Genomic DNA, 14,202 nt, shown 5'->3' with positions numbered 1-14,202 from the left:
ATCATTTGTGAAAATTGAAACTGTCTATCACGGTTCTTTAGATCCCGTTTTACCCTTTGGGTATGAAACCCTAAAAATGGCTGCTTGACTATCTGGCTTTTAAACCTTTTATAGTTATCGGCACGGATAATGAGCTCTCGGCGGAAGAGTGAGGATCGCTTTGCGCACTGTACACTTAAGGCAATAAACCAATAAATCGCTTCTGCGCAGGTGAAGGTCAGGGCTCAATATCCGTGCCGATGATTATAGTAGGTAGGTCTTTGAAGATATTATACCTACGAGTTTTCTAAGGACTTCGATATTGATGGTTACTTATAGCTATGGCTGACTCAATCTATACTAATATTATAAAGAGGAAAACTTTGTTTGTTTGTTTGTAATGGATAAACTCAAAAACTACTAGACCGATTTTAAATATTCATTCACCATTAGAAAGCTATATTATCTGCGAGTAACATAGGCTATATTTTATCCCGGTGCGGGCAGTAGCTCCCACGGGACGCGGGTGAAACCGCGGGAAAACGGCTAGTACCTAATAATAGTGGCTGAGACTTTTACTTATTTAATATTTATTTTGACCTTTCTTTTTCCCAATTGGGGTCGGCGCAATATATGTCTTCCGCTTCCATTCCTCTCTGTCACTCATCATATTGTTTATTTTGTCTATAGATCGAATAGCAGCATGCTTGAACGCCCTAACCTCAGGAACTACTGGACTGATTTGATAAATACTTTCATTGTCAGATAGCTCATTTATCGAGGTATTCTATAGGCTAATTTAAGAAATAGTAGGGTCTCACTTATTACTCAACGTTTTTTTTTTCTCAATTTATTTAATAATTTAATAATCTCAATACAAAGGAATAATATAAGTTATATTATATAGAGTATATTTCTAGGTTATAACATTAATGCCTATTAACTATATTTTATATTATTGAATAATTATTTATCCCATAAATAGTTAAAGTCTAAAGAAGTTTAATTTATATTTCGAATATCATGCAAAATAAACTAAGTTTTACAAAATATTCTTAGTAAATTTTAGCAAAACATCTATTTATCATCTAGTAGTGGTTATATGTATATTCTAAAGTATTATAATTTTATATCTATGATAGATCATAACCAAACATGTCAATGTTTCAATCAAATTATCATTTTCTTTTATATAACATCACAACAACCTTTCACACTCAAAAGTCTTTCAACAAAATAAAAATTCTACTTTCTAACAATCAAAAAACCTTTCATACACTTTCTCCCTTATTCTATCCATTCACATAATACCACAAATTCATCTTAACATTCTCATAACAATATTCTAAGTAGAATACATTTTATTTCTATCATAAAACAAATATAAATAAAGAATCTAATTACTTCTTAAAAAATATAAAGCACACTAAAATATATCACAATTACTAACAAAACATTCATTCAGGGTCATTCGGGACCCCTCGGGGTCATTTGGGACCACATACTCGGGGTCATTTGGGACCACATACTTGGGGTCTAAGAATTCTCTTGTCGCGTTTGATTTTTATCAAGTACACAAAGCATGGGATTGTAAGTCAACCCTTTTTTTGGGGTCTATAAGATAAACTACATATACTTAAATATCTAATTCTTAAAAAACATAAAAAAGAGAAAAATAAATGCAAGAGATATAACAATGACTAACAAAACTATAGTTATCAAATACATATTAGTACATAGCATTGCTCTAGCGACTCTCTTTTCATTCATATATTCTTCGTTATACGGCGCTGACGGTGCGGGGTCATTCGGGACCTCGGGGTCATTCGGGACCCCATACTCCGGGTCGTAAGACACCCCTATACCCTGGGTGTTATATACACCGTGCATGGGGTTGTAAGTGACCCCGTGTTTGGGGTCAATTAGGACCCCGTGATGGGAGTCGTATGTCGGATTGAAGCGGTATGTTTTCATTTGGTTACCTGTAGGAGGGTGTGAATCAAACTGCTTTCATTAGTTACGAATCTAAACTTAGTTGTAAATCTACATATTCAGCTTAATTTCAAAATGATGGCAAGTTGAAACGATGCAGTAACAAAAGCATCCTATTAAAGGTCACTAACAGCCAGTTTCTTCATCAAAAGTAAAAGCCAAAGTAAAAGTCAAAGTAATGTCTAAAGTAAAAGTAACGGTCAAATTCATTTTTTCTATTAGTTTTGCTGTCACTTTAGCCGTTGCCGAATTTGACCGTTACTTTTACTTTAGACATTACTTTGACTTTTACTTTTGATGAAGAAACTGGCCTTAAGTGTGTGGATGGTCTGTTATCACATGTTGCTCCGTTAAGTAGAGTCTCTATAAAGTCTACCTGTCGCACTTTCACGTCAGAACAAATGAAATGTTTCGTACACAAATAGACTAAGGCCTGAGAACAGACATAGGCTATTTGTATGGACTGCGGTGCACTCACTATTCCTTCACTCTCATAGCGCGATGGGACGACAATCCGACACCACCGGAGAGAGATCACAAGCAGGACCGACATTAACGTGCTCTCCGACTATCTCTAGTATTATTAATTGCCTCGTTGGTCTAGCTGTCGCAAGTGCGGCTGCCGAGCAGGAGGTCTCGGGTTCGATTCCCGAGACGGGCCGAAATCGCTTTGTGGGTTTTAGAAGACTTTCACAAAGCAGCCCGGAGTCTGGAAGTTGGTGATTGATACACCCGTGCATCGGAGAGCACGTAAATGTCAGTCCTGCTTGTGATCTCTCTCCGGTGGTGTCGGATTGTCGTCCCATCGCGCTATGAGAGTGAAGGAATAGTGAGTGCACCGCAGTCCAAGCCAATGCTCGTGCAATGTAATATGTCCTTCCCAGCTGGCTAATCTCCTTAAATGAGAACAGCCGCCGTGGCCGAAATCGGCCGTGGACGCCATATATGCCGTCATTTTCATCATCATCATCAGACCTACCTTTGGCGGCGCCGTTGAGCAGGTTGAGCGAGGTCTGCTGCATCGCGAACAGGTTGTCCTCGGCCAGGCCGCCCAGCCCGCCCAGTCCCGCTGATGCTGTGCCTACTGGCTGTTTTGGTGCTGGGAACAAGGAAAAAGATCATAAAATAAATTAACAGCACTGGAAAAACTGGCGAAACTAAATATGTTGGGGATTCAAGTCTAGACGATTGAAGTTGAGATGCAACTGTATCAGATGTGTTGGGGTGCAACTGCCGAACGCTGTCACACCGACACGAATTATTTACTAACTTAACACAAAAATTAAATTATAAATTTAAAAAAACCCCCGACCCAAAAAAAGTACGCAATAATTATGACAAAAGGTTAAAAACGCTAAACCCTATAAAAAGGAAAAAATAACTTTTAACACTACGTAAACTAAATTTTGTCGTGTCGGGGGACCGCTCTAATTCATTACTTTAGATACGTATTTTTTTTAAACGAATGTTGTAATTAAGTAGGTATCATTTGATTTATGAAGGTAAAAAGCGGTCCCCCGACACGTCAAAATTTAGTTTACGTAGTGTTAAAAGTTATTTTTTCCTTTTTATAGGGTTTAGCGTTTTTAACCTTTTGTCATAATTATTGCGTACTTTTTTTGGGTCGGGGGTTTTTTTAAATTTATAATTTAATTTTATTTCATACTTTTTGAAGGAGCTCCTTAATTTTTCCTTCTTTCATTTAATTTATTTTATCTTAAGATGGGGTCGCTATATGCGATCTCGGCCAAAGGAAGCTGTTTAACAATCCTCATGACAAACTGGCTCTGGGAGAATTGCACAGATTGAGAAACAATAAAGATTAACCTTTGGACATTCTAGATTTTCAGTAAAAATATAAATCGGTTTATCCGTTTCATTCCGGCATTTCAGGGTTTCATCCGCCACATCCCATTTCCAGCATTAGGTTCTCGTCAATCAGAAACATGAAGAGAACTCGTCAAGACAAATTCAACGAGCCCAAACTCGATGGGTTTACTGAAAGGCAGTTCAGGGTTATGTCTCCTACCTTCGTGCCCTACCAGCAGACCAGCTCAGTGGTTCCAAAAGACATTAGTGTTTCAAATTTCAGATCCCCCATATACTTGCAAGTAAACTGAGCGTGTAACATTCCTATCACATCTAGCAAACGAGCTGATGACCTTGAAGAACTGGACCGATTTCCACCAAACATAGCTAAGAACACTCCCGACTGACATACCTTTTAAACAAAAAAAACCGCATTACAATCGGATCATCCGTTTGGGAGCTACGATGCCACATACACACACACACACACACACACACACACACAGACACGTCAAACTTATAACACCCCGTCGTTTTTGCGTCGGGGGTTAAAAACACGAAATAAATTCATGTGTGGAACAATAATATGCTTAGTACTAAAACTACACTAAATATTGTTTTAGGTTAAGCCTGTAAAGATAGCTATATGTATGTGTTTAAATAAACAAGTAAAATGGAAAGACCTAAATAAATTTCGACGTTCAAAATGTGCTGTTTGCAGCCAAGATTGAATTGAAAAATTCTGATGATGACAGAATCTACGTAGATATAGTTTTCGAACATGCGATGAGATCCCCAAAATTCATTTTTTCGTCGTTATGTGGGCTATTTTTTGTAAATTTCGACGTTAAAAAAATCATTTTTTAAAGTGTGCCTTTGGGGGGCTGTCTTTTGTCAATTTCGACGTTCAAAAAATCGTTTTTTTTGTTCAAATTTTGAGTTTGAAGTTACTTACTCGGAGCAGCAGCCTTCTGCAGCGTCTGCGTAACGAGCTGCCTCTTCATGAGCTCGGGCACGTCCTCCTCCTCATCAGAGTTAGTCAACCCGTACTTGCTGAAGGTTTCGACGCGGAACACCCAGACTACATACTACTTTCTAAGTGTATCTTAGAGTGAAGAAAAACATCTTGAGGAAACTTGGACTATAAAGTCTGACATTACCAACCCGCATTGAACAAACGCTGAATCTTTCTCTGTATGAATTATAATTGCTAATTTGGACGTCTGAAATGTGCTGTTTTGCAGCCAAGTTTGAATTCAAAAATTCCGATGATGACAAAATCTAGTACGTAGATATAGTTTTCGAACATGCGATGAGAACCACAAAATCCATCTGAGGGCGTTTTGGGGGCTCTTTTCGTCGAAAAAGTCGTGTTTTTCTGTTTTTTAATGTACTTACTAGGAGCAGCAGCCTTCTGCAGCGTCTGAGTAACGAGCTGCCTCTTCATGAGCTCGGGCACGTCCTCCTCCTCATCAGAGTCCGTCAGCCCGTACTTGCTGAAGTGTTCGACGCGGAACACCCAGCTGCCGGTCTGCGGCCGGTACTCTATGAACTTAGTGTTGTGTTTATCGCAGACGCGCCGTAGTTTGTTCTCGTAGTCCATTTTTAGAAGTCTGCGAATGAAAAAGGTTATAAATTAAGTGTTTTTGCATGAAGATAGTAAACGACAGCAAAACGAAGGTAAATAAAATCTATATAAATAAAAATGAATTGTTGTTCGATAGTCTGATTAAAACTCGAGAACGGCTGGACCGATTGAGCTGATTTTGGTTTTAAAATGTTTGTAGAGGTCCAGGGAAGGCTTGAACGATACGAAGTTCGCGGGATCAGCTAGTTTTTAATATAATTCTTAAAAGTGCTATTTCCGTATTTTTTGCGAAAAAAAAAATCTTTTTCTGAAAAGTGTGCAGACCTAGTAGGATAATTATATTTTGCCATTTTCAAGTGCATCTGCCGAGTTCAGTAAGTATATGATAGCCTATTGAACAAAAAAATTTCAATTTTATCTGCGCGATATAGTTAACAGAACATCGATACCAAAAGCCTAACTAGGTAGATCTCGGCTGTCATTTGAACATATTTGGCAGCATTGGCCCTCTGTTTACTTAGACGACAGACCGGTGTCGACGGCGCGCGTTGTTCCACGCGCTCCTCAATGAGATGTCAGCAACGCCAGCGGGGCCCAGCAGGGCCAAGGCCTGCCGGGGCTGCGGGTTGTACGAAAGAGATACCGCGGCCCTGGTACATAGCGGCCTACGACGGAACACGACGGTTTTTAGTCAGTAAGAGTCTGACACTCCCTCACCGCGCGTAACCCACAGCGGGAGGGGTCATTTGATGATTTTTAACATCGAAAAAAAAAGGGGTATTAGGTTGCCCGGGTTGTGTTGCGAAGGTCAGATAGGCAATCGCTCCATGTGGCACACTGGTACTCAGCATCCCGTTTGACTGGAAGCCGACCCCAACATAGTTGGGAAAAGACTCCTAGAAAGAACCTTAGGCTGGATACTCGATACATATTTCGCCCCTCCATGGGGCATCTCATTGTCGATTTTTCCATATTATGTCTTGGATTTTCGAAAATGAATATTACCTGTCAGGATCAGTGATGGGTCGCTTCTCGCTCTTGTCTCGCGGCCACACGCGGTCGAGCGTCACCACGGCGCGGCGGTTCAGGCCGGACCCTAGTGGAGGCTTCTCCGACTCCTCAGGGTATACTATCACCTCCTTGTTTAAGAAGTGAACTGGAAACAGACAAAATTGTTAATAGACAAATTCATTCAAGGGGTGAGTGAGTAATTCGCAAAGTACATTTTTCTAGAAAAATCACTAAAAAGCAAAACAAAAAATAAGGTCTAGAAATTAGTGTCTAGTAACGTAAACATAACTGTATTATGTTTATTTCGCCGCCGATTCTTCTATACTAATATTATAAAGCTGAAGAGTTTGTTTGTTTGTTTGAACGCGCTAATCTCAGGAACTACTGGTCCGATTTGATAATTTCTTTCAGTGTTAGATAGCCCATTTATCGAGGAAGGCCATAGGCTACTTTTTATCCCGGCACGGGAAGTAGTTCCCACGGGATGCGGGTGAAACCGCTGGCAGAAGCTAGTCAGTGATAATGTTAACAGACATATACCTGAATACTAATGTAAAACACTTAGGACCTAATATTATCCTAAATAATGAAGTTCTTGAAACTGTGAAGTCAACAGTGTTTCTGGGAATAACAGTTGATGCAAAGCTACAGTGGGGCTCGCATATATCTAGCCTCGCGGGTAGGCTTAGTTCTGCTGCCTACGCCGTCAGAAAAGTAAGACAATTCACTGACGTGTACACAGCTCGACTAGTCTATTTTAGTTACTTTCATTGCGTTATGTCCTACGGTATTCTACTGTGGGGCAAAGCTGCAGATATAGAAAACATTTTCGTATTACAGAAACGAGCTGTTCGTGCAATATATAAGTTAGGTAGCAGGCATTCTTTAAGGGAACTTTTTAAAGAAATAGGTATCCTTACTGTGGCATCGCAATTCATCCTTGCTAACATATTATACATTAGGCAGAATATTCATCACTACACCAAGAAAAGTGATGTCCACAGTATCAACACTAGGAACAAGCATAAACTGTGCGTACCCATTCACAGGCTTCACAAGGTACATGGAACATTTATGGGGCTTGGTATTCGATTTTATAATAAACTTCCTCAGTCGTTTTTAGAATTACCTTTTGATAAATTTAAAGTGCAGGTCAAATCTATTCTGTCGAAGAAAGCTTATTATACAGTTAATGACTACATAAACGATAAAAATAGTTGGTCCTCATGTTAAACACTGGACAGCTTCAAAAGTTATCATTATAAGTTGATGTGATTTATATTATTTTATACGTGACATTTTTTTTTAAATTTATACTGACAAATTACCATCATCGTTCTGTTTTTACGATGAGTTGTTTCTTAATTTTATAAATGGTCTACTAGCGACTGCGAATCTATTAGTATTAACTGTTTCCTTGTCGTGTAGCTGCAAGTCGTCATGCTCCCTTTGACGGTATTGCTTGCGGTAGCGTCGGTGGTCGGGTTGCCTCCCTCCCTCAAAAATGTGCGAGGGGGGCGATGGCTGATCCTCGCGTTATGCTCGTGAACGGGTGCTGCTTGTGGTACCAGGTCGTCTTGCTGACTACATATTTGTACACCCGTAATATACCTAATATATATGACTTTTGGTTTGAACGGTAGTCCTAGTTCACCGTTTTCATTGTTTATGTTGTTATTTATTTAATTTTTTTCATAAAAACTGTTTGACATGTCGGTGGGTACGCCCTAAACTATATCTATCTTCAGTCTTCACTGAATGGAGGCATTATATTTTTTATATTTTTCACTCTTTTTTTTATTAAATTTCTTTTGTAACTGCTTGAGTAATAGGTATGGGTAAGGTGTGTACTAGCCAACATGATTAAGTATTTAAATTGATTTTATATACAAATTTATGTATACAATGTTGTATAGTGATATTTAAATATTTGTATACGGTTCTTCAAACCATTCAGACAGAATTGTGTTGCTGGGGAGTTTGTTCCACCACTTCTTCTTCCCAGCAAAAACACATAGGAAGTGGTGAAGGGCGGGCGTTTTGGGGGCTGTCTTTTGTTTTGACGTTCGAAAAGTGCTGATTTTCAGCCTACTTTGAATAAATGACTTTTGATTTTGATTTTGATTTTGATATCAAGTATTAACCTATGCGTATGCATGCCTACAACTATCGAATGTTGCCCACAATCTCTCTGGGTTCCCATCATCAGATCCTGGACCTGATGACAATGGGACCATTCGGGAAGCATATCCTTTCAAATCTATATATATAAAAATGAAACCCACTTTCCATTGTCACGACATAACATGAAAACGGCTTGACCGATTTGGCTGAAAATTAAAAGGGAGGTAACTTAGACCCGGGAGAAGGTTTTAGGATAGTTTTGTCACCATCCGGCTACGGGACGCAGGTGAAACCGCAGGCGAAAGCTAGTAGAACAATAATTTTGTGAACTCTTCTCTTAAATCTTCGAGGAATCGGTAATCATTACCGCGGCCCTGATACATAAAAGGTCTATGACGGAACACGACGGTGTTTAGTCAGTAAGAGTCTGACACTCCCTCACCGCTGCTAACCCACAGCGGGAGGGGTCATTTGATGATTTTTGACGTCGTTAAAAAAGGACCTCTTCTTTTTTGTGAAGTCGGTTAATAAGCATGAACTAACCCAAACTATCCAAGTCCATGCCGCTGACGTCGATCTCTGCGTCGTAGTGCACGCTGCCGTAGTTGTGGCGGCCCACCGTCAGGTGCGGCACCACGCAGCTACCGTCGCTGCGTATGTAACCTGACGAGAAAATAAAGCAAATTAATATAAAGAAAATTATAGCACTATAAGGGTTGGACCACATCTGGGACAGATTAAGTGATGGCGATCGCCTCGAGGATTTCGCCGCGTGCTTTCGCATTATGCTTTCTGTCTCGGTCTAGCAAAAGGCAGTTCTAAGCGACAGAAAGAGAAGGGGCGACGGAAAAAGGCGATTCCGTGCTGCCAGATGTGGTCCAACCCTAATTTAAAAGTTGCAATATGATCTAAAACGGTGTGTTTTGAGTGCCATAAAGACATTTCCTATTTTTATATGCATCAATTTGAATAAAAAATTGACAAGTAACTTCAAAAGTAGCTGAACTCAATCTCAAAAACGTTTATTCAAATTAGGCTGAAAATCAGCACTTTTCGAACGTCAAAGACAAAAGACAGCCCCCAAAACGCCCACCCTTCACCACTTCCTATGTGTTTTTGCTGGGAAGAAGACGTGGTGGAACAAACTCCCCAGCAACACATGTCTGTCTGTTAGGTTGGAAGAACCAGAATTTATACAGAACAAGTCAAATAATTATATAAGTAAATTAATATAAGGAAAATTATAGCACTATAATTTAAAAGTTGCAATATGATCTAAAACGGTGTGTTTTTGGGTGAGAGACATTTCCTATTTGTATATGCATGAATTTAAAAAAGTCGAGTGGGCCTAGTGGGTAGATAACCAACCTCTCGAGTAATGAGGGTGTGAGTTCGATTCCAGTTCAGGCAAGTACCAATGCAACTTTTCTAAGTTTGTATGCACTTTCTAAGTATATTTTAGTAACCAATGGCTGATAAATAAAGGTGAAGGAAAACATCTTGAGGAAACCTGGACTATTAAGTATGAAATCAGCAACCCGCATTGAGCAAGCGTGGTGATTAATGCTCAATTCTTCTCCGTGTGAGAGGAGACCGCAGCCCAGCAGTGGGACGATAAAAAGGGCTATAACAGTAACAAGGATAAGCTACTTTTTATCCCGGTACGGGCAGTAGTTCCTACGGGACAATGGTATAAACAGCTAGTTATTAATACAGAGTATACTTACTGATCATCTCATCGAGGCTGGGTATGGTGTAGTAGCCGGGGCGAGTCAGCTTCACGCCGGTGGGATGCGGCGGCAACTCGCGAGGCGAAACGTGCTCCTCCTCCGATACTGTGAGAAAATTATATAGTTTAAAACCTTGCTAATATCATTACAATAAAGTCTGTTGTTGAGCTTTTAGACCAAAACCAACGAACAGATTGAAAACAAAGGTATTCAGACAGTCCTGCCGGGGCTGCGGGTTGTTCGAAAGAGATACCGCGGCGCTGGTACATAAAAGGCCTACGACAGTGTTTAGTCAGTAAGAGTCTGACACTCCCTCACCGCTGCTAACCCACAGCGGGAGGGAGCATTCGATGATTATTAACGTCGCAAAAAAAAAACAAGGTATTCAGATAGTCTAGTGAAGTCTATGCATTTACAGATGTTTTAAGAAAATTGCTACACTGAGCTACTTATTCTTATAACATACAACTAGAAAGAACCCTTAAACCTAACTTTTCATCATCTATATTATTCTCACTATCTACAGAACTAAGGACCAAATACACCGACAACATAAACAACTGTTTTCTTAAAACCACTATTCACTATGAATTTTCAAAGTAAATATCAGATTTAAGAAAAACGGACGCTTATTTTACTTTGCCGTTTAAATAAAATTATATTCTTTATCTGCGTCCTACATAATGTACATACTACCTACAGAACTACCCACAACAAAATTTAAATTAACCATATAATCCGCCAATCTGATGCGCAATTTTCTGACATCGCGAGCAGTCGGTCTGCTCTCCGCAGCGATGCTTACAGAACTGCAGCCGCTCTGCGCTCGAGCACGGCGACGTCGCTACGAGGGGGGAGGAAGCAGATCATCATCATCATCATGTCAGCCATAGGACGTCCACTGCTGAACATAGGCCTCCCCCTTAGATCTCCACAGATACCTGTTGGAGGCGACCTGCATCCAGCGTCGACGGCGACCTTCACAAGGTCGTCTGTCCACCTTGCTGGTGGACGTCCTACGCTGCGCTTGCTAGTCCGTGGGAAGCAGATGAACGAGGCAAACTTTATGGCGGCTCTGAACATTGTCTGTACACTTTACGTATAGATCATCGATTTAAAAGAAGTTTTGTGAAGTAATCTATACTAATATGTTAAGAGAAAGGATTTGATTGTTGAAAAATCAACTTTTTTTGGAAAGTCGGTCAAAACAGTCTATATATCATTGTTTTATGAAAAACCTTAAATCTATTAGACACCAATACACAAAGAAAAAATATTAGATTTTTGAGAACCTCCTCCTTTTTGCGAAGTTGGGTAAAAACAGTAAAAAAATCACTCTTCTATAAGAAAGACTGCGAAACTATTAATATTATTCTAGTTATCTGATGCGCTATGTTCTGACACCGCGAGCAGTCGGTCTGCTCTCCGCAGCGATGCTTACAGAACTGCAGCCGCTCTGCGCTCGAGCACGGCGACGTCGCTACGAGGGGAGGAGGTGAAAGCAAACTTTATGGCGGATACGAATATTGTCTGTGCACTTTACATATAGATCATCGATTTTAAAGAAGTTTTGATGAGTAATCTATACTAATATGTTAAGAGAAAGGATTTCATTGTTGAAATATCCTCTTTTTTGCAAATTCGGTTAAAACAGTCTATATATCATTGTTTTATGAAAAACCTTACATCTATTAGACACTAAAACACAGCGAAAAAATATTTGATTTTTGAGAACCTCCATCTTTTTGGGAAGTCGGTTTAAACAGTAAAAAAAATCACTCTTTTATAAGAAAGACTCCGAAACTATTAATATGATTCTAGTTATCTGATGCGCTAAGTTCTGACATCGCGAGCAGTCGGTCTGCTCTCCGCAGCGATGCCTACAGAACTGCAGCCGCTCTGCGCTCGAGCACGGCGACGTCGCTACGAGGGGAGGAGGCAAACTTTATGGCGGATAGGAGCATACACCGGCGGAACAACTATTTGAAACATCTGGGGCCCGATTCTCCTAATGTTACTCAAGTGACATACGATTCACATCCGACTGAGATCCAATCCCGACTCAAATTCCATTGAAGCGTATGTATGCGCAATTTTTTCTTATAAATAAAAGTTTTTATCCGTTTCTGTGCTTCAATAATGAGTCTGCAAATGATTTACGATTGCAAATATTATTGTAAAGCAAACTACCCTAAAGACCAAAATCACCAAAATGGCGGACCAATCGCAAACCAATCGAAGGTCATTGGCATACGATTGGTCTTATATTAGTAGCAGAACCCGCTAAGGTTAAAATTGCTATTGCGATTTAATTTCTATTCAATTTTGACATTATATTATTATATTACATTTGAAAAGGCTAGGGAGATGATGAAATCGGTTTTTTTTGTTTTTTTAGCGTGTTTTTCTAGCTTTTTGGTGGGTTTAACTTACCGGACAGAGTATCGACATTCTCCTTGTCGTGTGAGCGGTCTCTGACCCTGAGTTCTCTGACGGAGTTCTCTGCAGCATCAGGGTTGGACACGAGGGGTTTGCGCAGCGGTTTCGTGGTCAACCAGCTGGCTCGGCGCTCTGATACTTGGGCTTGAATGTCTTTGTCTAAATAGAAGATTAAAATATTCAAAGTCAAATGTTCTTTCTATGTTTTGTGACCCTTGAGTTTGTTTCGGCGTTTCTTCTCAGGGATCAGTCATTAGGAAATGCCGACCTCAGCGTTCTTAAAATGACGTGTAAAGTAATGTCCAACTTGCAAAATAAACGATTTCATTTCATTTGTATTTTCTTTCGTTGTTCAAAAATAAATGGTTGCTGGACCAGATAAGGTATTCAATTGTGTCTTTTCAAATATTTTCTAAAAGTATCATCCTCTTCATATTGATTTATTAGATTATTATAATAAACATATAATATGGAAAATGTTAAACAGACAACGGTTCCTGCATTTATTTTGTTGCTTTAATTTAACTTTTCTTGCGATAAGATGATATCCCTGACAGTTCTAGATGTTTAATTTATACCATGGAATCGATTTAAAAGAAAAAAATGGAATCGGTTGAAAAAAAAAAAAACACTATTGACGCGAGTTCTTTTGACATGGCTAAAGGAGATTGGGCAAGAATGTATGAAGTTTGGTCCAAATGTCCACCACGAACGAGACCTATATAATTAAATAGTCCACTTAATTTAGAGTAACTTTTACTAAGAAAGTAAAAAAAAACAATGCCAAAAAAAAGTTATAGCCAAAAATGTATTCTTAATTTTCGGTAGTTTTTGTATGTTATTTTTTTTAATTATTTTTTTTCCACTTCTATTTCTGCACTTTATCTAAAACTAAGATGAGTAAGATAACGCCTTTTAGATATAGTGTATGTGTATATATATATATTTTTTTTTTATTGTTCTACTAGGATAGTTTTTTTTTTGTGTTGTAAATAACTAAATCAATAATAAGATGAGTAAGACACATTTGCATATAAACAGTCCATATTTTTTTGCCCGATGGATGTACGAATCACTAACCAATTGAGGCGCCAGAAGTGCTTGAATATACCTCAGCGGTGCCTGGATCTAAGAAAGTTCTATGTAACTGGTGGTGTCTTCTCTCTAATAATGAACAATTCTATATTGTCAGAAGTTACAGAAAGTACGAAAATCGAACATCACGAAAAGTAATTGAAAAAATTAAATTGAAAAAATCTATAAAATGTTTTATTTGATTTTGCTATAACTTTTTTCTGGCATAATATTTTTTTTTACTTTCATAACAAAAAATGTTCTATATTTAACGGGCTATCTAGCCATATGGGTCTTGTTCGTGGTGGACATTTGGACCGGAATCGCCCATTGTCCTTTATGATAATTTCATTTTAATTATTTCTAACTAGCTGATCCCGCGAACTTTGTATCGTCTACAAACATTTTAAAACCAAAATCAGCTCAATCGGCCCAGCCGTTCTCGAGTTTTAATCA

At 39.0% G+C, this 14,202-nt stretch overlaps 1 protein-coding gene and 1 long non-coding RNA gene across 2 annotated transcripts in view; both read right to left on the bottom strand.

Annotated features, from left to right (window-relative positions):
• Positions 1-14,202, bottom strand: part of LOC135119218 (uncharacterized) — an 82,823-nt gene that overhangs the window by 19,739 nt on the left and 48,882 nt on the right. The gene's annotated exons all lie outside the window — the stretch shown is intronic.
• LOC110380284 (nuclear pore complex protein Nup98-Nup96) overlaps positions 1-14,202 on the bottom strand; it is a 64,885-nt gene that overhangs the window by 17,675 nt on the left and 33,008 nt on the right. Inside the window, exons 20-25 of the mRNA XM_064043153.1 lie at positions 12,667-12,831; positions 10,231-10,338; positions 9,047-9,166; positions 6,374-6,524; positions 5,179-5,393; positions 2,951-3,070 (exon numbers count right to left, since the gene is read on the bottom strand). Of these exons, the coding sequence (XP_063899223.1) occupies positions 2,951-3,070; positions 5,179-5,393; positions 6,374-6,524; positions 9,047-9,166; positions 10,231-10,338; positions 12,667-12,831 (879 nt within the window). The remainder of the gene's footprint in view (positions 1-2,950; positions 3,071-5,178; positions 5,394-6,373; positions 6,525-9,046; positions 9,167-10,230; positions 10,339-12,666; positions 12,832-14,202) is intronic.

Source organism: Helicoverpa armigera, chromosome 31, assembly GCF_030705265.1.
Source record: "Helicoverpa armigera isolate CAAS_96S chromosome 31, ASM3070526v1, whole genome shotgun sequence".
Lineage (NCBI taxonomy): Eukaryota > Metazoa > Arthropoda > Insecta > Lepidoptera > Noctuidae > Helicoverpa > Helicoverpa armigera.
The sequence above is the reverse complement of the archived record's forward strand: the minus strand, read 5'-3'. Positions and strand labels throughout refer to the sequence as shown.